At 45.5% G+C, this 24849-nt stretch overlaps 7 protein-coding genes across 7 annotated transcripts; 3 read left to right on the forward strand and 4 right to left on the reverse strand.

Moving 5' to 3' along the window:
• Positions 1-407: 407 nt before the first annotated feature.
• FOMMEDRAFT_150934 (uncharacterized protein) lies at positions 408-2454 on the forward strand (the record flags this gene model as incomplete). Its single annotated transcript, XM_007262105.1, has 15 exons — positions 408-462; positions 532-550; positions 600-675; positions 732-745; positions 801-855; positions 905-1048; positions 1135-1309; positions 1379-1390; positions 1459-1523; positions 1588-1688; positions 1746-1865; positions 1926-1972; positions 2026-2032; positions 2089-2275; positions 2323-2454. 15 exons carry the CDS (start codon positions 408-410, stop codon positions 2452-2454), a joined length of 1209 nt encoding a protein of 402 aa, XP_007262167.1.
• A 2026-nt stretch (positions 2455-4480) lies between these two features.
• FOMMEDRAFT_138166 (cytochrome P450) lies at positions 4481-7151 on the forward strand (the record flags this gene model as incomplete). The annotated part of the gene is made up of 14 exons (XM_007262106.1): positions 4481-4538; positions 4617-4906; positions 4967-5093; positions 5152-5182; positions 5233-5300; positions 5353-5472; positions 5537-5868; positions 5926-5976; positions 6029-6159; positions 6230-6341; positions 6417-6466; positions 6566-6703; positions 6814-6890; positions 6968-7151. The coding sequence occupies 14 exons, from the start codon at positions 4481-4483 to the stop codon at positions 7012-7014; spliced, it is 1632 nt and encodes a 543-aa protein (XP_007262168.1). The 3' UTR covers positions 7015-7151.
• Positions 7152-7468: 317 nt separating this feature from the next.
• Positions 7469-9449, reverse strand: FOMMEDRAFT_25364 (uncharacterized protein; the record flags this gene model as incomplete). The annotated part of the gene is made up of 17 exons (XM_007262107.1): positions 7469-7621; positions 7684-7858; positions 7908-7914; positions 7966-8012; positions 8065-8181; positions 8233-8333; positions 8386-8408; positions 8521-8545; positions 8604-8644; positions 8704-8738; positions 8785-8829; positions 8883-8926; positions 8979-9033; positions 9086-9099; positions 9170-9281; positions 9309-9327; positions 9383-9449. 17 exons carry the CDS (start codon positions 9447-9449, stop codon positions 7469-7471), a joined length of 1080 nt encoding a protein of 359 aa, XP_007262169.1.
• Positions 9450-12896: 3447 nt separating this feature from the next.
• Positions 12897-13793, reverse strand: FOMMEDRAFT_150941 (uncharacterized protein; the record flags this gene model as incomplete). Its single annotated transcript, XM_007262108.1, has 6 exons — positions 12897-12972; positions 13042-13067; positions 13112-13198; positions 13260-13321; positions 13394-13636; positions 13709-13793. The coding sequence occupies 6 exons, from the start codon at positions 13791-13793 to the stop codon at positions 12897-12899; spliced, it is 579 nt and encodes a 192-aa protein (XP_007262170.1).
• Positions 13794-15604: 1811 nt separating this feature from the next.
• On the reverse strand, positions 15605-15889 carry FOMMEDRAFT_150942 (uncharacterized protein; the record flags this gene model as incomplete). Its single annotated transcript, XM_007262109.1, has 2 exons — positions 15605-15646; positions 15683-15889. 2 exons carry the CDS (start codon positions 15887-15889, stop codon positions 15605-15607), a joined length of 249 nt encoding a protein of 82 aa, XP_007262171.1.
• An 835-nt stretch (positions 15890-16724) lies between these two features.
• FOMMEDRAFT_25366 (uncharacterized protein) lies at positions 16725-18016 on the forward strand (the record flags this gene model as incomplete). Its single annotated transcript, XM_007262110.1, has 3 exons — positions 16725-16841; positions 16942-17577; positions 17633-18016. 3 exons carry the CDS (start codon positions 16725-16727, stop codon positions 18014-18016), a joined length of 1137 nt encoding a protein of 378 aa, XP_007262172.1.
• Positions 18017-19682: 1666 nt separating this feature from the next.
• Fmlcc8 (laccase) lies at positions 19683-24632 on the reverse strand. Its single transcript, XM_007262111.1, has 23 exons — positions 24153-24632; positions 23751-24081; positions 22634-23693; positions 22512-22578; positions 22400-22453; positions 22239-22330; positions 22082-22162; positions 22010-22029; positions 21913-21954; positions 21803-21861; positions 21731-21750; positions 21590-21682; positions 21495-21533; positions 21286-21434; positions 21062-21225; positions 20987-21007; positions 20875-20931; positions 20777-20820; positions 20713-20721; positions 20533-20657; positions 20265-20457; positions 20137-20198; positions 19683-20081 (listed from the first exon to the last, which is right to left on the reverse strand). The coding sequence occupies exons 3-23, from the start codon at positions 22759-22761 to the stop codon at positions 19978-19980; spliced, it is 1623 nt and encodes a 540-aa protein (XP_007262173.1). The 5' UTR covers positions 22762-23693; positions 23751-24081; positions 24153-24632; the 3' UTR covers positions 19683-19977.
• Positions 24633-24849: the final 217 nt, after the last annotated feature.

Genomic DNA, 24849 nt, shown 5'->3' on the forward strand with positions numbered 1-24849 from the left:
ATCAGTGTCGGGATTTGCTCAACAAAACTAGGTATTATTCGCATACAATTAATCACTACTGCAACCTATAAGCGGAATTTTCAAACGGATTTTTTTCCTTCATACCATGCCAGCTAGTTAGCGTCTCTCGACGTGTCCGCGAAACACGCAAGCCGATGCGGAAACCGTTGATGCATTGTATTTATTCGACAGGTTCATGAGGTGAATTCGCCGCCGTGGCTTGGGACATTGCATTAACCATGTATAGTGTTCAATAGCTGCCATCAATGGGAATTAGTATGGAAGCTCGACTGTTCGACAGATAGTGGCGCGAGCTCCGGACAACTTATAACAACACATCCATCGACTTATTCCCCCCTCTGTGTCACGAAACCACCCACTTATGCAACCGTTGAACGGCGTTCAAAATGGCAGACGTCTCAAGGCTCGACCTTTCCGACACTTTTGGCGTAGTGTTTTGGGGTAACGCATCTACACCGTATCCTCCGCTGCAACGAACCACCATCTGATTTTTGTTCCGCCCCCACTCAGGATTCGTGATCGCAACAACGTATGGTTCTCGTGTTCTTCCATGACTTCTAGTTGATGGATGTGAACAGGTGTTTCGGAGTCTCTATCACTCAATGTTACTTGTATTTCAAACGAAATAAGGATGGACCTAGTTTTCGAGCTTTCGTGAGTCTCTTTTTCCATGGTTTACCGTATTCAACGAGGTTCTGATTTGAAGTCAGGTAGCTAGTATGATGTAAGTCGCCTGACTCCAACCAAGAGGGAATCGTAACGGACAAGTTACTTCTTAGGATAATGGACTTCGCAACAACAGCCCTAGCTGCCCAGTCTCTCCATTATTATCTAGTGAGGTCCGTCTGTATACAGTTTACACTCGTTTCTGATACCTTTTCAGGTTGCAAACTACGGGAATGCTGGCGTTCTAGCATTCATGACAAAGTGTGCCCCGTCCTTTAGATCACTCGGGAAGCTGAACATATTGAGTTCCTATCAGGACATTTCTAGCGGAGTTCTTCATCACTTCGGCAGTCACCCTTGGGTACTTATTTCCGTGTTATGCATAGCATGACATATGCTTAATATCTTCCAGTTCTCAGCTATTTTATGCCAGCCGTATACATTTAGGTACGGTCATCGGCTTTCCCAGTTTTGCCTATCGTAAACTTACAGAGAACAAGTCACGAGATACTCGAAGTCACGATGGATATCTGCTGTCATCGTAAGTCGCTACCTGTTCCGGAGATTGTTGTCCGTTCACGGAGGAATTGGTTCAAGGCCCTGTTAGCGATGATCTCGTTCGGTAAGCTTCATTATCGACCAATTTGGTTTGGTGCAACACTTACAAAACTTGCATCCCTTGTTCTTATAGCTTCGTCAGCTGGTGGGTATGCTCTCCAAGCATTCGTTCTCCAAAAACTCACTAGCTTCTGTCATTTCTGACGAATACAGTCCAGCTACGCAACCTGATTGTAGTACACCGTGATATATCGAAACTACATGAGACCATCCTGCAGGTGAAGTTCATTCTTGATCGCACTTGCGATCTAAACTGACACGGTCATGGGCGAATTATTATAGATACCTATTGCAGTAGCGAACGGTTCTGCGGCTGCTTGCGACATAATCTCAACTATTTCATTGATTGTATTCGTGACATCGCATGCTCCCTCGCGAAAAGAGTAAGTCTGGCTTCCGACTGCCCTTGGAATCCTTCCGAAGGACTGATGTTGATTTAGAATAAAGTCTCTAGTGACATATGTCATCTTTCTTGCTGTAGGTCGTGGTTTTCTTGTCGCGGTGGCCCAAGTTGGTCTGTTGGCCATGTTCTTTGGCTCACCTGCGTCGAAATTCTACTGGTATGCGCAAATATGCGAAGGTCCATCGAACGTTGATTCTCATTCCAAAAAAATTATTAGGATGCCGTTTCATCTAAATATAAGCAAGCTACATGTCAATACGACGCGTGAGTTATCATTTTCTCCTGAAGCAAACTTTTCAGGGCTAACTTGTTCGCAGTTGCCATGTACGATCACCTTTTTTGAAATACTGGTATCCATAGAATTGATCATGTCTTTGCAGGCTGAATTCAAGGGCAAGCCTCCGTTCCAAAGCTACTCACAAACATATTCGGTCTGAAAATGCACGTAGCCAAAGGTTTAAACGAACTATCGGATCGTCTGATCTTCCCAGATCAAGAGATTGGACGACAGATTGGAGCTCTGTCGAGAATCAGATAGATCAAAGCTGTCTGCCTTATCGAAGTGAGGTGAGTGTGACGAACAGTATCTGAATAGCTTACTGAGGAAAGCACAGAATTTACAGCAACTGCTTGACTCTTCGATTTCGGTTCAACTTAGCAAGGACAACGATGTGATTCGACCAAAACCAACTTGGACGGGAGAAAGCTCAGTGGACTCGGGTTCATGGAGAGGACAGGGCGTATGACGGTATTCGGACTCAGATGGTGTACGAGAACATTGTAAGAATCTACATTAGAGAAGATCAATTCAGAGGATAATTCTATGCAAGGCAATAGAAAAATGACATTGACCCAAGCAGACAACGAAGTAGCACTCAAATCAAGACCTGCATCATTGTCGGAAGGTAGTGATATCACATGCAATGTTTGCAGTCACCGGAAGCATACAATTTGTGCGTGTGCAATCGTCGATATTAAAAAAGCCGACATTGGAGCTGCGCCGCAGTGATGGTCAACAAGTCAGTGTGCCATTCATTGTTGGGCAAAATGTCGTGATACATGGCAGGTAAAGAACGGTCAAATAGAGGGTGGTTGCATATTCTCTGTGCTACTGGTTGGCCAGTTCGTGCATATGCTTGAGATTTAATTGAGCCGGGTGAATTGTGTGCAAGATTGACGGAGTGGAAGATGAGAGATTGAAGTCGGTGCTGATAGATTTTGAAGCGTCGATCCGGAAATCACCGGGCGAGATTATTTTACAGCCTTAATCAAGTTCATGTTGATGACTGCAACACTTGTGACCGCCGTTCAGCTCCTCAAGCAATGGCAATTATTGGCGAAGGCAAGCACGTTGTCTGTGAAGATGCTTAAATAATTGCATGCATGATGTGAAACGTGTCCGTCACGCCTTCCATGCTGAGTGTTGGTGGAGTAAGTCCTTCCCTTCCGTAAAATTGTTTCTCCCGAGATAGTTTCTCAAGTGCTTATTTTCTTAACTTACTTTAGCCCATCTCAATTCTGTTGTGAGTTGCAAGTTGCGAGGAAGCTCGGCTTTGTAGAGGACCCTGGTAAGGTTGATGCCGAGTTTCCTCACAACTAGGAAGAATTGAGATGATTGACTTGTGAATTTTGTGTTGATCAGATTTCTTGTGATTTGAGTGGACAAACAAGTAAGGGATACAAGAAACATCATTTTATTTCAAAGTCTGACAACTCACAAGCACTCCAGAGTGCTTGCGAGTTGTTGCACGTTTGACTACTACTTTAGGCAAGCATGCAACCCGATCCCCATCTTAACCACCCGATTTTCATCTCAGCACTTCAGCATTTTTGGCATATTTCTTACATGCTGTGCACAACTCACAACTTGCAAGAGACTCTTCCTGTGACCTCCATGTCTGTGGGTTTTTTCCCACGCTTGGAGTGAGGGGAGTCGACACCCACAATGTGTCGGTCAACACAGTCCCAGCAATGCCTAGTCATAGGCAGCTCACCCACTGGCTGTACCAACTTTCGGTACTAGTCTACTCCTTTGTCAGACGCCCGATCGCCTTTGATCGTGGTTGATGCCTCCTAACTTCCTACATGTACAGCCTTTTTGTTTCTTTTTTACTTTCGAGCTGTTACATACCCTTTTATCTTTCTTAAAAGGCTCAGGGGATTGTCTTGAGTTGGTTGTGTTGCTTGATACTGGTGCATTTGAGGTGTACCCCTGGTGTTTGGCTGGGAGTTAGTGATGTGGTTTGAGAGTCCCTCTGCTCTCACCACTCCTGACAGTACCCCTTCCTAGGCTGGGTCCTCATATTGGCCGCTTGCGAATACTTTCCCAAATGGGATAGGAAGATGATACCTATACATAAAAGCCCATCTCAATATTGGCAAAGTACACTACAAAGATACATTTGCCAGGGATCTACTATCATCCCTCTTTGTTCATAGTAAAATAAAAGAAGGAAGACAGGCTTACAGAGGGCAATGGGAAGGGATGATTGCTCTCACATTGTCAATTCGATTGGTCAAAGCATCCAGAATGGTGTCACGAGTACACCCATGATCGCATTGTTTTCCGACGCTTCGATCATAAAACTGGAATTGTTCCCGAGACCAAGAAACATGTGCATCTTGTTCGGTTTTGATCAGAAAACGAGCGAGCAATAACAAACTTTCACGTGTCACGCTTCATTCAAGGAGGACCATCTTTTGTAGTAGTATATATCTTTTCTTATCCTTCAACGGCTCTGACCTTTGACACTCTTCGCCACTTGATCAGCAATGCAGAGCGTTCTTCAGGCGGACTTGAATGTAAAGACATTCGGGATCATCGCAGCTGGTAAGCTCATGTAGCCGGATGAACTTGGATATATTGGACTTTAACCGCCTGGTCTACGTTTCGTTGTCCACCTTGCAGTGCTCTTACCCTTGGCAGTCATATATCAACTCTGGCTCTATCCCTACTTTATCACTCCTCTGCGAAAAACTCCAGGTCCGAAGGGATCGCTTTTATCACCGAAATATGTCCTGTTTGGAGAGTTTCCAGCTATTATGTATGGTGAAGCTGGCGTTGTTCAACGAGAATGGGCAAAGCAGTATGGACCTATCGTGCGGGCTGTTGGGCCTTTCGGCATCCATCGACTCATGTTTTTGAGTCCTGTTGCTATGCAAAAGGTGCTCGTTTCAGACTGGACTGAATATCCAAGAGTAAGACTTCTATTGACCGTTAGACTAAGAGAGTGACTCAATAGGAGCTTGGATTTTTAGCCAGACTTTATGAGGAACATTTTGGGTCTTGTAGCCGGCTACGGGCTGCTGACCGTTACGGGTGATGAGCATCGAACGATGCGTCGTGCTATGAACCCTGCATTCTCTATCCCCAGTCTTACAGCTCGTACGTCTTATTCTCCTGCACTCTGTGACAAAACCAGTAATTTCGCATTCCACAAAAGAGACGGATATGTATTACAAACCATTATACGAGTATGACTTGCTTATTAGTCTTCCTGCCTGTGTCTCAGAACTTTTTCTAGTTTGGTCGAGATCCTTAAAGGCCAGATAAAAAATAGCACGGGAAACGTGCTATATATGTATGACTGGAGTAAGTCTGGACCCGTTTCCTCTTCAAACATACGATCTCAAGTGTTCTGCAGTGAGTAGAGTGACCCTGGATATCATTTGCCTGACTGCTTTCGGCTATGAATGTGACAGCCTGCATAATCCATCGAATGAGCTAGCAGACGCTTACCATAAGCTTCTGGATTTGCAGAATGGTAAGCTAGTTGCTACACACTCTACCTCAAGTTGCGCAGGAGCTCAATAAGACGTGGATTGTAGGCTCGAATCTGGCGCGGATTATTGCACTGGTTTCTGTCCCGGGCGTGCCTTATCTCTTTAGGACTGAATGGTTGTACAACCACCGACACTGGATGGAGAAGGTACCCCTTTTTGCACCAGGTGCCACTTTGATCGAATGTATGCGTCGCATCAAGCGCGTGTCCGCGATGATTCTCGAGGATGCAAAGTCACACGCCGCGGCGGTTGTTGCGAGCGACAGCACGCTGGCATGCAAGAAGGACGTAATGAGCCTGCTCGTGCAGGCCCGGATGCGCGAGGGCAGTTCCGGACCTGGGTTTAGTATGACAGACGCAATGATGATGGAACAAGTGGTCAGTATCTCCACATACTAAGCATAGTTGCATCGTCCTCAATCTCTACGAACGCAGTTAACTTTCTTGGGTGCGGGACATGAAACGACGGCATCTGGTCTAGCCTGGGTTCGTGCTTTTTTTATAATCCGTGAAGGAGAATTGCCTATGTCCCTTTTAGACGCTCTGGCTTTTGGCAACTCATCCCGATGTTCAAACTAAGCTCCGTGAGGAGGTTACTCGTGTTCTCGCCGATGACCCAAATCCCGACTTCCGAACCCTGAAAGGCATGGAATATCTCGATCACGTTGTGTGCGAACAACTTTCCATGTCCTCCAGGAAAGACCCTTTCATACTAACATGAATTTGAAATTATGTTAAGGATGGAAGCTCTACGCGTGTTTCCACCCGTACCAATGACAATACGAAAGTCCGGGAAGAACGACTACATCGACGGGGTCTACGTCCCAAAGAATACACTCTTCTATATTGCTGTACGTGAACCGTCCTTAGTCCTTGCAATTGCACATTCTATTCTCATCGCGCACATTGTCTGTTCTCTAATATAGATTAGGGTCATCAACACCTACAAGGACTTCTGGGGCGAGGACGCAGAAGAGTGCGCACAAGTCTTCCTTTTTCCATACATCTAATGATATATTGAGTCTCGATCTCACTTCTCTTCACCTTGCCTCTCCTCGCTTCGGCATCACTATAGATTCCATCCCGAGAGATGGGCAAAGCTTAACGAGGCGCCAGGCTACCATTCAACACACTCCTTCCAATCTTTCATCAACGGTCCACACCATTGTATCGGGAAGACCATGGCCATCGTCGAGATGAAGGCAGTCCTCGCGTAAGTACCCACACACCCGTCCACACATACGCCTTCCATTCCGCAACCCTTGCTCCTCGTTCCTTGCTCCTCGATCATGAGAACGCTGCTTCTTATCTCACATGTATCAGTATAATCATAGCGAACTTTGAGTTCGCACCTGCGTATGCTGGACAGAAACCCCGCCCGACGGCCGCTGTGACTATGAGTACGCATCTTCCTTATACACGCTTTATGCGTCCCGCGTGATTGAGGTAATTTAACTGACGTTGTGTGTGCGATCAGAGCCCGCGGATAATTTGCCTCTATTGGTTCGGCCCGTGAAGAAGTAAACAGCTTGGGGTTGTGGCACTCATCGACAACAGTGGTGTTGTGTGCCTAACCCCAATGTCTTGCGAATTGTCTTCCTCTGTCTAATTTATGTTGAATGTGTTGTACAGCGGACAGGACTACATCTTTGTACAACTCCACCCACCATATCTTTCTGTACTGCACTATAACCAGGCTAAGCTGCACCGTGCTTTCTTGTATAGCGCGCTTTTACCGAATGGAATGAATTTTTCAATCACTTTATAATACACAGCAAAAAAAAAATACAATTATAATCTGTTCCTAATATGTACATTTCGCTCAATAGCAACTAATCAATACCTGAACTAAAGTGGATGCGGAAACGAGTGAGATAGTCCATACACATAGGTTCTGCAAAAGAGTGACAGTTTTATTTTTGAACTTCATTTTTTCTCTCCTTACTTCCTTCCATTTTACATGACTAAGCCAACCCCATCATACTTCACTTCCCGAGAGGTCGTCTTCATCTCGGTGCGGATGTGAAAACGTCGGCATCGGGCTGTTGGTATACGTCGGCATCGGGCTGTTGACATACGTCGATACGCTAGATGGACTAGCCAGCGTTGTAGGACTTGTATCATGCCGCTCCTATCAAGTACACAGGTCAGCACTCTGAAACGTCAGCTTTAGAATCACCCCAAAAAACTGACTGCCTTCGAAAGCTGGCCGAGCTCAAAAGCCATACCAGATAGCCTGAGACTGCCCTTTGCAGAAGCAGATTCCCGAAGACCTCTTCCGATCTGAGTGTTGAACGTGGTACAGTCCTTGCTGAACCTGACTTGCGTCACTTCACTCCTTTCGCGAAGGCTCTGACGAGCATTGAGCCTATAAAAACTGTCAACTCATTATCGTACTAAAGGACGTGCTAGCATACATTGCAACTAAGGTTGAAGTTAGGCACAGAGTAACACGAGGGATTGACTTGCACTTACGTAGCGTGTTGACGTGTAGCTTGCTGACGCTTAGGTGGAACGGCATCCTAGAGCACATGTTAGAATCATCATTGAATGCTAGTCACGTTAGAAACCCACCAATAGGTCTTGGAAGGTGCGGCGAGGTAGGATATCATAAAGCCGAGCTGAGCTATTGCGACGAGAGCGCCACGATTGATACTGATGAACAAGAGGTAGGAAACGATTGTACGGGTTCTGACGGGTTGTATTAGACACCGCTGTGGATTCAGAAGTTGTCACTCTCACTGTTTATACACGGACTTCTGAGACGCTAGGAAAATGCACATCGCTGCAGTTGCGACAATATCGCAGGTTGCCGATAAACCCGTATTGAGACCAGCAAGAATCTTCAATGAAAATACATAAGAACAAGAGCAAAGCATAAAGGAGCATTCGCACCATCATTTTGTGTACTTCCAGACCTGCGATCAAACGATTGTTGTGGTAAATTTCAATGACTGAGCCAATCGCAAATCCTTAAGGAAAAACGTGAGTCTACAACCTCAAATATTTTTCGACCAAATATAGGCTCACCAAACGCCGCGACAGCCAGTGCACCCTGTCATTGACCTTGATTAGTAAAGCATTCCACAAGACTCCAATCCACTGATACGCACGATGAGAATGGTGATGCTATGGCTAATACTGTCCTTCGCCACTGTTGTCAAGGATCAGATGTTAGAAAAGGCCAGAATTTCCTTTGTCTAAGGGACGAACCAATGTGGATACGACTCGCATAGAATAATTGGGATCTACATAACATTAGATAAATGCCAGTTTCAGGGCGACAGCACTTACGCAAGGGTTACAACCGTTGTAACTGCGTATTCAGTTATGTACGGCCTAAAGGGTTTGTTGGACCAAAAGGCGAAGGATATCGATACAAAACTACTGACGTTGTCATGAATAGAAGGGCAAAAGGATTGCCAAAGTTTATTATCTGGCAATAGTTGAGCTAGTTAAAAATAAAAAGAACTAAGGATGATACTTACTAGGTAGTCGTGCATTGATTGTGACGATAATGCAGTCGTGGTGAAATCAAGAGCACTGATACAAAAGGCATGAGTGGTCTGTGATACCCGGGACAGCACAAACTCACAGCATGACTGCTACCTTTAAGCGTAGAAAATCGAAATAATAAGAAAATTGAACACATATTCCCAGTGAATATTTTACGACTCACAAAAACCCGCAACCTTAAAGGATCGTTATTATTCAAATAATAGAAGTATCCCTGTACGACAGAAACGCCAAACAGGCTGTCGTAATACGCGAAGTCCTTGAGTTCTTTGCATCTGAAATTCGGCTATGCGATTACTCACACCGTGGACACAACGAAGGCTGGAGAAAAGAGGTCGATCAGGATCTCAACCCATCCAAGAAAGTGTCAGCGTACCCCAGAATACAGGCCCAAACGTGCCAGACAAGTCAACATGGAGAGTTCCGCTGGTGGTGGTCGACATTAGAGAGTGAGGGTACCTTGAGGCGCGGTCGAGATGAGCTAAGGGTCTCTCGGTGATATAGCATTCGCAAAAGAATCACGAATGTCAATCGTGGTTCTTTGATATCCCGTCTTACCTGACTCCGCAAGCCGCAGATAGCACAACGGAGCAGCCGCGCCTTATTCCGAACTAGACCACTGAAGGAAAGGCATAAGGTTAAGGAAGCAAAGAAGACACCAAAAGCGAACACACCATACGCGCTTTCGGTCGGTATTCTGGTCCATCGGGGGGAACGTAAGCCAATAGAAAAGCAATTAACTACAACGGGGTCTGTACTTCCTGATTATCACCCAACGAGAATCATAGATTCAATTCGGAAACGGATTCGGGTGATAGATTTGCTCCAACAATAGCAGTACTACTTCCTTTCCTAGATAAAGTTCGCGTGGAGATAAAAAGGGCACCAATCACGCCGTCACAACGCCCTGGACTCAGACCCAGTCGTCGACAATGCTTCGTTTTCGTCATCAAATTATATAGAACGTGTCCGGCTATCGAAGCCACACAGAATTCTTTGTAGGTTACGGCGCACCACAGGCATGACGTTCGAGGCCGAGAGGATAACCATTCGGCTCAATTTTTGTGGTCCCGGTCCAAAGGAGACCCAGATTCAAGGACTGGGATGTCTACTGAGAAGACGAGATACGCCTCGTGCGCTACACGAGGTCTCCATTAGGTCACAGGCCAAGAAGGTCAGAGCATTGAAAAAGCAATGTTGCAAGTCGTGCCAAATACTGTTAATTTTGCTCCTGGTTGTGGGAATTTTCCCCAAAACTGTTATTACATTAACTATAAAATTTATATCTGTGCAGAGCACGTAGTGGATTTAACTCGAGGGACTATAGCGTGGCGGACTGGCCAATTGCCGTCGGTCTCTCCGAAAGGAAATTCTTGACGTTCCGAAGTTATAAGGAGCTTTTGGCTTCGAGAAATGTCGTCCAAATCCGTGAGGCTGATTTCATGCTCGTCGTTCTCGAGTCCATTTATTGAGTTCATGGCTAGTCAGGCGTAGAAGCACATGTCAGTTGGGTATGAAATACTCGTCGCTCCACTAAGGAATAGTATGTAAACATTGTAAAGAGATACCAAAAATACTCTGTAAAGCCTACTTTGAAACGCGTTAATAAGCATTCTTTAGAGTATGACGTCAGAAGTTAGCAGTAATTACTTGCCTGGTCGCCACGATGCAGTACTCGAGGTCGGAGCTTTGCTGCTGTGCTATGAAAACAGGAATGCAAGCACTTCCTCCGAGTACACCGTTCTTAGGTTCGCTTCAGAAGAAAGCCGCGTAGGTATTCGTAGCGGCTGACGCACAGTCAAGATCGCGAGTCCCCGAGAATCGGTGTCAATCGACCTATACAGAAGATTCGCATACACCGAGAAGGACCCCTAAGTTACCTGGCGGTCTGGAAGGGCACTTCGTTTCCGAACAAGATGCGGCTATTCACGTCTCTGACATGCGCATGAGACACTATGAAGATGATTATAATTGGAATCAGGGTCAAGTACTCACAGCTTTGTGTCCTGAAATGGATCAGTTGAGATGAGGAAACACGACCTCTCATGATTCTCTTGGTACAGCACAATGTAGCATAGCTTCATTGTACTAGCCCAATGAATGAAGGAACCAGCTAGGTATTCTCTGCAAATTTTGCGAAGGAAATTCTCGGTTCTTTCCGGTAACTTCTAATCGCAATGGCCAGCGCTTGAAGCCTGGTGGCACCTGGTGCTCATCAGACTAATACTCAAGAAACGCCCGGGATATCAAAGTTAGCAAAACGACCGCATCTTTGACACTCTTCGTTTAAAAAATAGCGTAAACTGCATCCATTGTTTCGAGCATCTTTGGTCGTTCTGGAGTGACAGTGGAGTCGGTGAGTCGTATATACCTTCGGATAAACATCTTTCGAGGTCGACAAGGGAGAATCCCGCCGGATGAACGTTCGCGGTCCGCTTTTTGAATGCGCGAGAACTATTAATTGAACTTTGTCGTATGGTCTTCGTGTCGCCCAGTGCATGGTCCGCCGGTTGGGAACAAAGTGACATGAAGCACTCGAAACGGAAGCAATTCGGTAACGATCGGCACTGATGGATCCTCACATAATCAGGTGTTGCACTGATCGCTGATAGCAGTTAATTTTGTGGGTACAAGAAGCAGTGGAGAAAGATAATCAGAGTTTCCTTTGCAAACTTTGTTCGTGCCATAAGAGTATTAGTCCATTTAAGCACCATCAAGTGCACGAATGGGCGGAAATGAAAAGAAGCATTGATCGAGGTATAGAGGACGAGTTAAATAGTTTCCGTCAACTTTCTGACTGTGTTTGCCTTGAGGTGAACATTCTGGAAAATGAATGGAGAAGAGAAGTAGCCTAATTTGACCTCGCAGTTAAGGAAAGGAAGAAGCTCAGTAATATTAAATTCATTTATTTCAATTTCGTCCCGCGAACGAATGGGCATTGATCGACAATGTTACCTCGGACCACATGGATAATTGCGAATTGCTGCCAGCCATTACTGATTCATGTGCGAATTGTTACAGACCCTGTAGGCACACTGTTCTTGATGAAACGGGACTCCACGATGCTCCAGCCTGGGGTCGTTTCAAGTCTTTTCTTGGTCGCACGTACTGGAAGATGTCAACTTGTAAGGTCTCGATTCGCCGTTCGTAACTCAAAGCTATTCCATGCACTTTTAATAACGGAAATTGCTTTGTCCTTATTGCTTTGTGCAAAAGCTTTGTTCCGCGCCTATATTTCAAGAAGGTACAACGTGGCTAACGTTTGTGTTCTTTACACCAGGTACAAGGCCTTGAGGCTTTTCACGCGTAAAAGAAGCACACACAGTCCTACAGAAACAGTGCTTTAGGAGACCGAATGTCCGATTGACATGTAACACGATTGCTTGTAAGCACGGGACAAGCGACGTCAGATCAAGGAACCAACACAGCAGGTTGTGAGAGACGATGCGGAGCAGATGGACTGCCCGGAGTAGACGAGCTCGCGAAGAACTCGTACTATCGTGGAGTGACAAGAGTGGTAAGAGCGTATTCACGATCAACACCTGGGGTACGTGAATGTCATCAACATTCTGATATGACAAGTAATGCATAAACACAGAGACGTCGTTCTTCTTGTATCCGACTAGAACTAGCTGAGAGTTCTACATTGGAGAATTCGGAAAGCTCGGGATTCCTTAAACTATCGTTGCGAGTCCGGAGGATGCTTCAGCATATTAGAACACAATATGGTTTCAGGACGCTGCGACGACTTGGTAGCGAAGGGTTATCTTGGTATCTATGCCGGACCTTGCTTTTGAAGAAATCTGTATCCAAATGCACAGATACAGTGTGCGTAGAGCATCAGAAGGGTATTATATTCGGGTTATGGCAGGTCATAAGAAACAAAGACTTCACCGGAGGGCATCGGACAACTCTGCCTTATCAGTGCGTGAAAGCATGGCCGTAACGTACAGAAGATCTTTCGCGCTAGAGAAAATTGATAGTCGAGAAGAAGCTCTAATAACAACTTCACGCTATGCGCATTTGAGTTCGTACAGAGCATGCTTGGTCTCCGACAAGTTCTTATCGCCAGTCAGCCGAGAACGAACGAAAGTTTCTTGATTACCTCTCCGCTGGATGAATTAGTTCCGAATCGGTGCTGCAAAAAGCACGACAGGACAGCTAAGTAGGTCATGTTCTTTCCGCTTGCAAGCTGATAAAATCTCACATGAGCGCATATGTACAAATTCAAGCAATACCCTTGTCTCCTAAACACAGTCCCCAAGGTGATAGATGATCTCGATTTGCACACGCGGGCATATTCCCGCTAAACCCGCTAGGAAAAACAAAATTAGACGCGTTGACGGCAGGTGTCAAGACGGAAACAAACTCGGAGCTCCTTACTCACCGAGAAATCTACCTAGCGAGGAAACACCGTCCATGGTCAGCCTTGACTCGCGCTTGACGTCCTCGGTATCCTCGTAATGAACCATCGGACCACTAGATATACTTACAAATACATTGCACAGACCAGAAGCATCGGCTTCAAGGGGCCTTGCCCAATTTGTTTCCGCAGGCACTGCAAAGCTTAACGCAACATCCAACTCAATAAATGACCATGAGTTGTAGGAGCGTTCCCGGTCGACCGCGGCTGGATCTCACATGAACCTCGTGTGCTGTCCAACTGTCGACAACCCCGGCAATTAATAGAGTGCAAGAATACCGAGCCCAGAGTCCACATAGCGAGCAGCTTGAAGTTCAACAGACTTTGGACGACTGGGATGACAGCTAGTAATCGAATTGAACATGCTGATTAAATCTCTAGTTCTGTGTTGTCTTGTGGATAGGAGCAGCTGAGCACTGGATGAAGGCCGCAAATAGATATGTCTGTCATTTTAAAGTGGGATGAAGAATACTGAACGCGCGTGAGGCTCACTGCTTATGAGTTCATGCGGTGCGTTCTCTTTCAACTAGCAAAACCCATTAATTACCAGCAGGTTTACCAGCATTTTCATCGGACTTGCAGACCCGTTCGAGAAATGTATGCATAAGTACTTCCGGTTGTTTCATTTTTGAGATTTATGCATTGATAGGCAGGTAAAAGCATAGTCCGCGGCTTGCTCAAACAATGAAAGTAAAGATCAATAGAGATGCAAAGATGCGAAAATCGTAAACCAACCCCATTCCACATATTACATAATACTTCACGTTTCAATTAAACTGCTTACATTTTTTTAGTTGAATACACGAACATGCTCAGTGCCAGCAGTTCATGTCCCAGACAGTTATCAAGGAATCAGGTTTCATTTTTATGAATTTTTAAGATAAATGAGAGGAATAACGTATTAATTGTGCTGGACATCGTGGGTACTTCTTGGAAGTGCTGTATAGCCAATAATGCCGAATTTTCTTAAGTAAGTGGTTTTGAAACACCGCTCACCAATATTAGTACACGCGTCGCTGATGCATTTCGTTCGTTGCCTCTCTCCATCCACCTGCAATCGATGGACCATCGACGATGTTGGTACAATTTTTGTTTTCCTCTGAGTTGAGATACACTATTAACCCTCCATCCTCTTCCAGTTGCATCAATGTTAAGTATCATCAGTACAGTCAAGAGGGACACTATGTGTCCTTGTTCAGACGTTGCAGATGCTGTTGATGATAAGCTCGTTGGCACAGTATACTTGGTTGATTTCTCCCTAATGGAAAGTGCGTGGTGGCAGGTTCTTATGGCAGAACAATACGGGTCTGTGAACGAATCAGTGGCAGGTCTACCATGCTCAGAATCTCAAATTTGCATTGTTTGATCATCCGAGCCAGAGACTACGCGCTTTCCATCGGGTGAAAAAGCGACCAACTTGTTGCTGTCCGCATGCCATCTGAATGGATCTACCGATTTCTCTTTTCTAGACTATGATGTATCGTCTAAAGAGCCAGACACAGTGCGCTTTCCGTTGGGCGAGAAGGCCTTTGAGGACTTGATCTATTCCCTGAGATCCAGGTGGACTGATTGAGGTGGTTCAATGGTTTTCTCTCTCTTCGGAAAGCATACTATATTCGACTCATTGTGTTGAACAATTTTGAATTTGCATTGAGCATCGTTTTTGTAGACTGTATCAGATGTACTTTATTCACGTATTATGTGTCTACGTTATTTTACAATGTAGTGAGTAGAGGATTCTCAAGTGTACTGCAAGCCAATGAGTATAGCAATGAAAACGGCAGTTAAAGAAAACTCAAGAATGCTGACATCCCTGTGTACTACCCCTGAATTAGGTATTGGGACACAATTTCTACCATTGAGGCATAAGATGTCTTGATTAGTAAGGAAGTTCAGTTTCAATGAGCTTGAAGTAAGAACATAAAGTCATACAACGGACTGTACATTCAAATCACCTAACACTACCAAACATACACGTCCTTTAAGGAGCTGATTGAATATTGTTTATTCATAAACAGTACATATCATGACCAACAGTACTCTTCTCAAACAACGGATTGGTTACTTGGGAAAAATGGTCAACATCAGCTGGAAGTGAAATCAGCAATGTGAAATAACGTACAAAATCCCGGTTCAATCAACTCTATCCACCTCGCCTTGCACTTTATCAAGTACTTAGGCACAAGTCTGCGCAAAGTCGAAGAGGTTAAGTACAAGCTTGTGAGAGGTGAGAAAGACAGGGAATAGACTTACACCTACAGGAAGACCACCCATACTCATTTCCTGGCAAGTCAAACTGCCCCCACAGTTCGTGATGGCCGAGATGGGCGTAGGAATAACGTTGCTGAATACATCGGCAAGGCAGAGTTCGGTAGGACCGGCATTCTGACGCCTTTCGACTTCGGCAGAGACAAACACCATCAGGGAGACAACTACAAAAGTCTTGCTGATGAACTGCATGCTTGGCTCAGGAATCAACTATGGAGTCGAGTGTTGTTGATATGAGTATACTTGTTTAAGCTTCGAGAATTTGATCTGTTAAGGATTACTCGTGAATAGGTACAATGCTTTTATGCGGTTTCTGAAACCGCTTTTCTCGGTCTTCTCTGGAACAAACAAACCAAGCCAGCAAAGCTAGTCGTCTCTTGCATAGTTAAGCACATGCAACAAATCTTTCACTGCACATGCTGTTGTGTAACTGCTACACCTAAGCCTATTTCAACGGGATTAAAATGTCAAGCACATGGTAGGAAAGAGTAAAACCTTATTCCAATTCATTGGACCTTGCGACTGAAATCCAAATAATCATAAGCAATGTTAATGACACTATCATTTTACAATGTACACTAACGCAATTTATAAACACTAGCGATACAACAGGTTTTCGGGTAATTCAGATAGGCGTCTTGCGTCCTTTTAGTACGATGGGCTAATAATACAAGTAAGCATAGTAGTAGTACTCCACAAAGATTTTCTGATCGGATCGGAAATATCGGGGTCTGAACAACGCCGGATTACATGTTACATAAGCAACAGTCATTCAGTCACACATTATTACGACGTCAAGACTCTGTAGTCTCTGTTGCCTTTGACTGCGTGTGTCTCCCTCCCAATCGCACCAATGCATCTGCGTTGTTTCCAACTGTCCATGGTCCGCTCGCGGCGGAAACGGGCATCTAACTAGAATCACATTTGTATTATGCCACTGCAGCACCGGAGAGTCATGAACCTTGAATACCACCTAAGATTTGCTCTAAGGTCGCAACCTCCTGTATTCTTCTCAAACTTGGTAACAATGACCTTGCTTACGAATAAGGTGGTATCTCAGCATGGCGGTGAGCAGGCTATGAAGGTCAAGCCGAATACCTTGTTGCCACCGTTGGAGGATCTCATTGCAAACTACGGAGATGCTGTAAGTAACAATATCATTGTCCATACCCTCTCTGTTTGACCGTATTCTCTCGTCTTTGTGTCGTCAAACTTGTTTTACTTCTGCTTTTTATTGCTGACAGGCTAGTACAACATGGATAGAGGACAAATTTTCTGTATGGCGACATCTGCCAACGGGCGCAGCAATTGGATTTGCAATGCCATATTCTTCAAAGCCCATTACAGATTTCGAGCTAGTCATGGGTCCAGGATATGGAGCAGGCGTGTCGATTTCTGACCTTGCTTCCCTCAGCAACGAGCGCTCATCCAAGTGGAACGGCTTCCTTATTGCCTGGGGCAATCCATTATGTACACCAGAGCAAGTCCCGCAAGTCGTCAACGCATTTCTCAAATGGTGCAACGACAAATGTTATAGTCCAATATGGTGTTGCGTGTCTCCTCGCGTGGAGCAAATCCTTGCAGACGTACATGGATGGCGCGCTATAAGTTGTATCCAGGAAGACGCACTCGACCCGCGCATATCGAAACCGGAGGAGAACAAGGAAGTTCGGAAACATATACGTCGTGCACAGCGTGAGGGGTGTAAAATAATTCAAGATCCAGATGTGCCGTGTCCTGAGGTGCGGGAGGAGATCAACGAGCTAATACGGGAGTGGAAAGCTGGGAGGAAGGGTATCCAGGTACATTTGACGAATGTTGAGCCGTGGCGAGACGTCAAGCATCGGAAGTACTTTTATGCACAGGATAAGCATGGCAAGGTGACTTTAGTAAACGTTGAACATACGCTCAATACTAAACGACCGAATCGCCTAGATTGTTGGCTTCCTCTTCCTCGCAAAGGTCGGAGAAGGCTGGGTTATCAAAGACAGCATCGGTTCGAATGATGCACCCAAGAATATAACTGAATGGCTCATTGCATTCGCAATCCACTCACTCGCAGACGCCGGGGAATCACGACTTACCTTCGGAGGCACTCCCACTGCATCTCTATATGTCCCTGAGAATGCAAACTTGGGTCCCTGGTCTATTTACTTCCTTAGCAAGGCGTATGGTGGAATCGAGCGTGCTCTTCTCGGGAACAAGAGAGTATTCCATATGAAATTTGGAATTATTGGTGAACCAATCTTCATGTGCTTCCCACCATACGGACTTGGTATACGAGGGTTCTTCGCACTCATGAGCGTTTTGACAAGTTGACGGATTATAAGAAGGGTACGTGCGATTATAGGAAAGAGTTAGCAATATTTGCTGTTGTGCTCAATTGGCTTATTGGTGTTGAGTATCCTAAATTTCTTATTGTGAACATGACCAGACGGATATCAACCCTGATAAGAGATACCTAGCGAATAATAAAGTCCGTACCGTGAAAAAGAAATCACTTCATACAACCATTGGGAACCTATTTGAGTACGTTCAGGCATGGCGATGAAGCGGTGCCGAGAGCAGTTCCTTACCGGATATATGCCTATAGAGTCATGGATGGACTCGACGTGGGACTCGCCGTCGCGCACATGTTGAACCCTGCAGACTACCGTTCATTTCGCCCCCATGCCTTATCCTCCTGTCTCCTTCATATCCGTACGTCCTACCTTGTTCACATCGGTATCCGATTTTCTCGGCTCACAATTAGCGTTGAATACATTCGTTGAACACAAGCTCCACTCTCTTCGGTTGATGCAAGAAGAGTGATAGCCATTTGCCACAATGCCACATGCGCAACCAATTTCTGTCTCGTGGTAGCAAAAGCTCGTTCCATGCACAAGGTATGCTTTGTCCGCGAATACCTGGAAAATCGGGATTGATGAATTGTATAAAAAGACTGAACTTATTGACAATCTATCCTCAGCAAACTAGTTCTCCAGCCTTTAAGCAGCATCTTTGATACAAGGACACTCTTCTCTTATCCGGCTTCACTACCAAACATGCAGTTCTTCAGCAAGACCTTTGCTATCGTTGCTCTCGCAACAGTGGTCTCTGCGTCACAATTGCATAACATGCTTATGATGATGCGCGACCTCAATGTCCCTGCTACAGTCTGCCTCGCAGGCGCTTTCACCAGCGCCATTCCTGAAAGCACCACCATTGTAAATTGCCAATCTGGTTCGACCTGCTCAGCTCTTCCTTCGAGCAACCCAGTTGGTGTAAGTCGGAGTGTCCTGTACGCATATGTTCACTACTGACCTTCTGAAGATTTGCACGTCGGCCTAAGTACTCCACGTGCCAGGATCCATGGCGGATAATGTTGATTGAATTGGGATTTTGTGAGTTGTTTTGCAGTATCAATTTCGATCTCTACTAAAGATACATCTGTATTTCTTAGATAATCTGGCAATCTGCTGTTTGACAAGAGTACTGTGTTCATGTACTATTTTTAAATAGCAATTTTCAATCACTTAAGTATTAGGGGGGATATACAGAAGTTGTCATCTGATTTGAATGTACAGACACTCTATGGCTTTTATAAGTGTGTTTAGTATTGACCATTCTACAAGAATCCGAGGCAGCAATAGGAAATTCTACTTTTATTCGAGAAACTCAGCACACAAAGCCAGAGAAATAACAATAATACTAGTACTACATTCCACATACTATCCACCGACTCCATTCTCGATTCAGTTGGTTGTCCGTTGTACTTGTTTCTGAATGGCAGGAATCCCCAAATTCTATGCATTCCATCAATCCTTCGGCCTACGAATGGAAGTAACGCAGGTCATCAAGTCAGCTCGACAGCCTGCTATGCAGATCATATATAGAAAACTGATAGCAAAGGATATGAATGGATTAAAGGGCCATAGAGTTAAAGCCTGCAATATTCCTCTAGTAGGATTTCAACGGATGTGTTTAATATATGTATAATATACAGTATCAGTATCTGCGTTACATTACACGTGTAAAGTTATGTATTTCAAGCACTAGAAGTCCATGACCATAGATAGATAGCGTAAAGGCAAGTCGTGAAAGCAGGATAGATGGGTAAACAGAAAAGCTAGTGGGAATACCGAATACCAAAAATACCGAACGTCATTGTCCTCATAATGAGCATTAGCAAAAACGTATAAGTTAGTTGTTAAGGTCCGATACGATTGAGAGGAGTTGAGAGGAATTGAGAGAAATAGTCCCAAAGTGAAATACGAAATGGATTAATAGAGCGTAATAATTTACGTAGAAACGGTATCAGTTGAGACGTCCTTGAACATGTTATCCTCAAATTGGGTATCGGGGTCGTTCTTGTAGTAGTTAGGACAGAGGTTCTGCCATTGAGCTATGGGATGCAATGATCAGAATAGAAAATCGCTCGGACAGACCGATAGACTCACAATCGACGGGCTGATCAACCTTAATATCATCAGTACCTTCAGCAAAGACAACCGCTAATCCACTGAGCAGGACAAAAGGGCAGAATAAGCAAATCTTTATATACATAGTATACGAAGTGATGACGTACGCCTCCAAGTGCCAATCAATATGGCAGTGGAAGAACCATGGTCCAGGGTTATCCGTAACGAACCGAATCGTAACAAGGTCACCCGGGTTACCAATATTAACGACATCGCGGCGAGGAGGATTCTTGAAGTTGTACGTGTCGCTTCCGGCAGTACGAATTACATCAAAGGCGTGTCCGTGGAGATGGAATGGATCTAGGAAGGATAATAGGGAAGGATGATAAATGATCAGTTTCGGTACTAAATGCGACCGTGGGGAAGGGAACATACGGGGGAAACCACCGGGTAATTCCACCTGTATAACTTTGTTCCTTGGAAGGCCAATCACAGAGCCTTTTGGAAGAAGTTTACGAGGGTCTGTCACGCCAGATAGGACTTGTAGCAATATTGGAATCCTAGCGACAATTTGGTTCATTTCGATGTACCGTGGGGGACGATACGCAAACTTACTTCGGAGGCCTGATAGTTGTGTCAGTAAGATTCAAGCAACTGGAGTGCGAAAAAAGAAACTTACTCATACGCAATGCCGTTGATAAGATGCAAACCGGTGGTGAGGTCCTATACATAGCTGTAAGCCACTGCGTCACAAATAAAGCCATTCATGATCCTTACAAGGCTAGTCGTCAGAGTAATGTTGTAGTCCGCTCCATTAATATCGTGTCCGCCGGGCTAAGTAGTGTTTTGGATCAGCAAACGCATGTGCATCTGATTAAACACGACATACTGCTCCAGGATTAATGAGAGGCTGAAACGATACGTTAGAATCATGTCCTCGATCAACATATGCACTACTACTCACTGCAAGGTCCGCCTCATTCAAAGGAACGCCGTTAGGAATCGGCTCGGACGTGGGTTCCGTATTATTCGCACCCTCGTAACGGAGGATAGCGGCATTCAGGCCACCAACAAAGCTCTCGTTCGTGCCATTACCAGCCTCTGCACCAGTGGGAATGACGCGGATCCCTTTGGAAGAGAGTTACATCTAGTAAGAGGAAGGAAGTATCGAACAAAGAGGCGGCTCACAGTAATTGTCAATAGGCTGGTCTGCAGTAACCACGACAGAGTATCGTTGTGACGCGAAAATTTGGAGGCTGTCGACCGTCAGCGGCTCTGTTTCTATTCCATCCGCTTCAATGATAGTCATCTGGTGTCCATCAATAGACACATTATATCTGGAATCGTCGTGTTAAGCGGCTAAACGAGATATACTAAGACGAGTGTGTGGGACTTACGTCGGACCGCAAACGGCTGAGATGAAGCGGAGACGGTATCTATAAGATTAATGCATAAGTTACCCATGTTGATCACTGTATGCTATGACACTCACCGAAGGCCTTTCTTGACGCTGGTAACCGAAAGCGGAGACTTGGGTCCGCCAGGATATCGCCCCTTGCCATTCACCGTTGTCGCTTTCTCGATACTATAACGCTATAAGCATTCCGTCTTTTCCGAGATGAAGGATGCTTACGGGTCCACATGTTTTGGGTTCTATAATCTAACCGTTAGATTTCATCTTCAAATGTCTATAAATAAAACGTACAGGGAACATGCTCGGTGCCGGATCATGATACCAGTCACCGATGGTCAAAATTGTGTCGTCTATAGATATGTTAGCCTTTCGAGACTTGCCGAGAACATATTTTGCCCTACCGTTGTCAACGTCATACATATGCTTAAGAGGGTCATTCGGATCTTCGTATGGAACCGAGTTAGTTGAAAAATAGACAGCAGATCCAATTTAACAGACCATAAATAACGAGCGGGCCACTGTAAGGAGAAGTCAGTCGGTGGGAATGATTAAGACAACTTCCGAACTCACCGCAATCCATCGCAGTACTGCGTCGACAGATGCGAATGGTACCAATACGTTCCAGATTGATCGGGTACAGAGAAGTCGTAGCTAGTAAGCCGATAAGTTTCAGTGAGCAATATTAATAAGACCAAACGTGAAGGTTGAACTGATCCGATAGACTTACAGGAAGGACTCTTCAGGAATGATCGGGCATTGAGTTACCCACGCGGGACCATCAAACTCGCTCTGATGTTTCTGAAATAGACCGTGCCAGTGCTGTGCGTAATCGGAAAGGAAAGAGTTAGCTCCACGCGTATTGATGTCGACCCGTTCATTCACACGTACAATGGATGTCGCACGACGCATTGATGGGTCTTTCAGCTCGTCAAAGACATTGATCTGCGCATGCGTATTCTCAGTAAAGAATCATCCTATAGAACGGCGAGACTATAGGCACCTTGAAGCGATCGCCGACATTTCCTTTAATGAGCGGACCAGGGAACTGGCCATTGGCGACAACCGTTCTATGTACAACGGTCGGACCTCTAGAATAGAACGAAATCGAATACTAGCACTTACGATCGATTGAAGCCGTCTGGTGCCAGGACAGTATTAACGATGTGCAAGTCCATGGGCACATCCTTACCATGGACAAGCGTTGACAAAGTCAAAGCAACAGCCGACGAAAGAAAGGTGAGCTTTTGCATCCTGTCTTGACTTGTCGAACCTGGGGAAGCTACGCCTACCCTCCTCAGGTGTCCTGTCCGCCTTATATGCCCGTCTGCTCAGCCATGCACCCCAAAATACGGACAAATACGTCGGACTACAAGCGCCTGAGGTAGCCCGAGATTCCCATCAGGAACAACAAGGAGCGCGCATCGTACAGCATCGCCTCGCGTACGCACATAGTCATCGCCGCCTCTTCCGCAGGATGGGTAAATGGGCACAGATTCTAAAGACAAGATCCGGTGAAACAGAATAAGGGACATGAGGCATTAACACGGCATTGCTTGAAGTGCCCGAGAGACTCGTTGCAGGACACATACTTAATCCATCCAGTTCGGTCTACATAATTCGTCGCGATACCCGCATACGCGACACCACAGAAGCGCCTGCATCTCCATAGAGTAACAGGGCGGGTGCGGACCCGCCCAGCATAGTGCTGCAAGGCACATACAGGGATGTCTGCACTGCGTTATGATGTCGATCGGACGTTTCGAAGACGGTACTCCCACGGTGCCTGAATCGCCGAAGATGCGTATTCGATGATTTACGTTGAATGCGTCTTCCATGTCTATTCACTCAATTCATTCAGAAGCAGGTCGCTGCGACGGTTGCGGTGGCATCGTGAGCGCAGGCACTATAGTAGTGCGCAGGGACCGTAGTCGTACAAACAAGTCTTCTACATTCCGCGACGTCACGGATACTGATGAAAGGTATCGACGGCAAAGTCGCCGAAACCATTCGCTCAATTCTGTGCAGCAGCACTGTGACAATGTCACACCTCGTTAATGGAGAAACGTGTATCCGAGAATAGAACAGCTTTGCGTCCGCATCTCAGTTGTGTGCATTTTTATCCACCGGGCCAACGCTTTGTGCGTCGAAAATAGCCATTCCTCTGCTTTGAGTCGGGTATGACCTGAAGAAATCCGTAAATGTTATAAGACAAGGCGGGACCGAAATGTCATGGGCTTACTGCAGTATGCGGCAAAGATGCCGATGAACTGCATTTGTGACGCGCTCGCGCCAGGTAAAGTGTATCGCACCCCTAGCGCTGGCGGGGCTGTCGGTTATGAATACCGAGATGCCGTGTAAAATAGGGGTCCTTTCGGAAGCGCCACATACCATAGGACTGCCTCCTGTTCTACCCTGGCTAGCCTGGTGACCATCCGAGAGCCCCAGCTGTCACTTTGCTGTCCTTGAGTAATGTATACATGGACAGTGGTCGGAGACTACAATTACTCATGGCACTCATCAATCACGATTCGTCCAAAGGTTTGTCTCGTCCGTGTCAAATATTGACAGTTCTTCAGTGCCGTCAACACGAGTCCATTCCGCGATAATGAGCGGCATTTATTTAGATTATCAAATAGCTCACCTCGTGTTGATCATTGTTGATCAAAGTACAGTGCAAATGGGCGGTCCGAATCTCCACTCTGGGCAGGGGTAGTCTGGCTCCTTTCCAGCTCGTCTCACATTATGGCCGTCCATCATTACGTTCAATGCACAGAGACAAGAATCTCGATAACGTCTTGCCAGAGTCCACACTCGATATGTGAGGAAACACTCACTGAAAAAGCTCGCGCGAAGATTCACGTCGCTGAAAGACAGTTTCGGTTTCGGTTCTGGAAATCATGATGCGTCGGTATCTTTCCTTTTTCGAATTTTATTCTCACAACTATTTTTGGATATTGATCTTCATCTTGATTACCGGACTTTTCCGGGGTAGGAAAGTGGTCGGTTATTTGACATAACAGTGATATTTCCGTTTTCTTCTTCATCCAAAACAGTGCTATCGACGCCAGATCCCCTTTCAATTTGTTGCAAGCATATGAGTTTCAATTTACTCGCGCATACGCAGATTAGAAGGGAACAACCGCCTGCTTTTTGTAGAGATTTCACACAATGCTCTTACCTGACAGTAAGGCTGATACAGCACGTATGGGTAAATGAAACGCCACGAATACTGAAGTTTATCATCATCATTCCTCCCGAAAGCGAGCCTGACTGTGGTCGGCCCTTGTGGCTGGGCATTCAACATGGTCCTGAACGTTTCGTTTCACAAACTAGTAAAA

Source organism: Fomitiporia mediterranea (assembly GCF_000271605.1).
Source record: "Fomitiporia mediterranea MF3/22 unplaced genomic scaffold FOMMEscaffold_1, whole genome shotgun sequence".
NCBI lineage: Eukaryota > Fungi > Basidiomycota > Agaricomycetes > Hymenochaetales > Hymenochaetaceae > Fomitiporia > Fomitiporia mediterranea.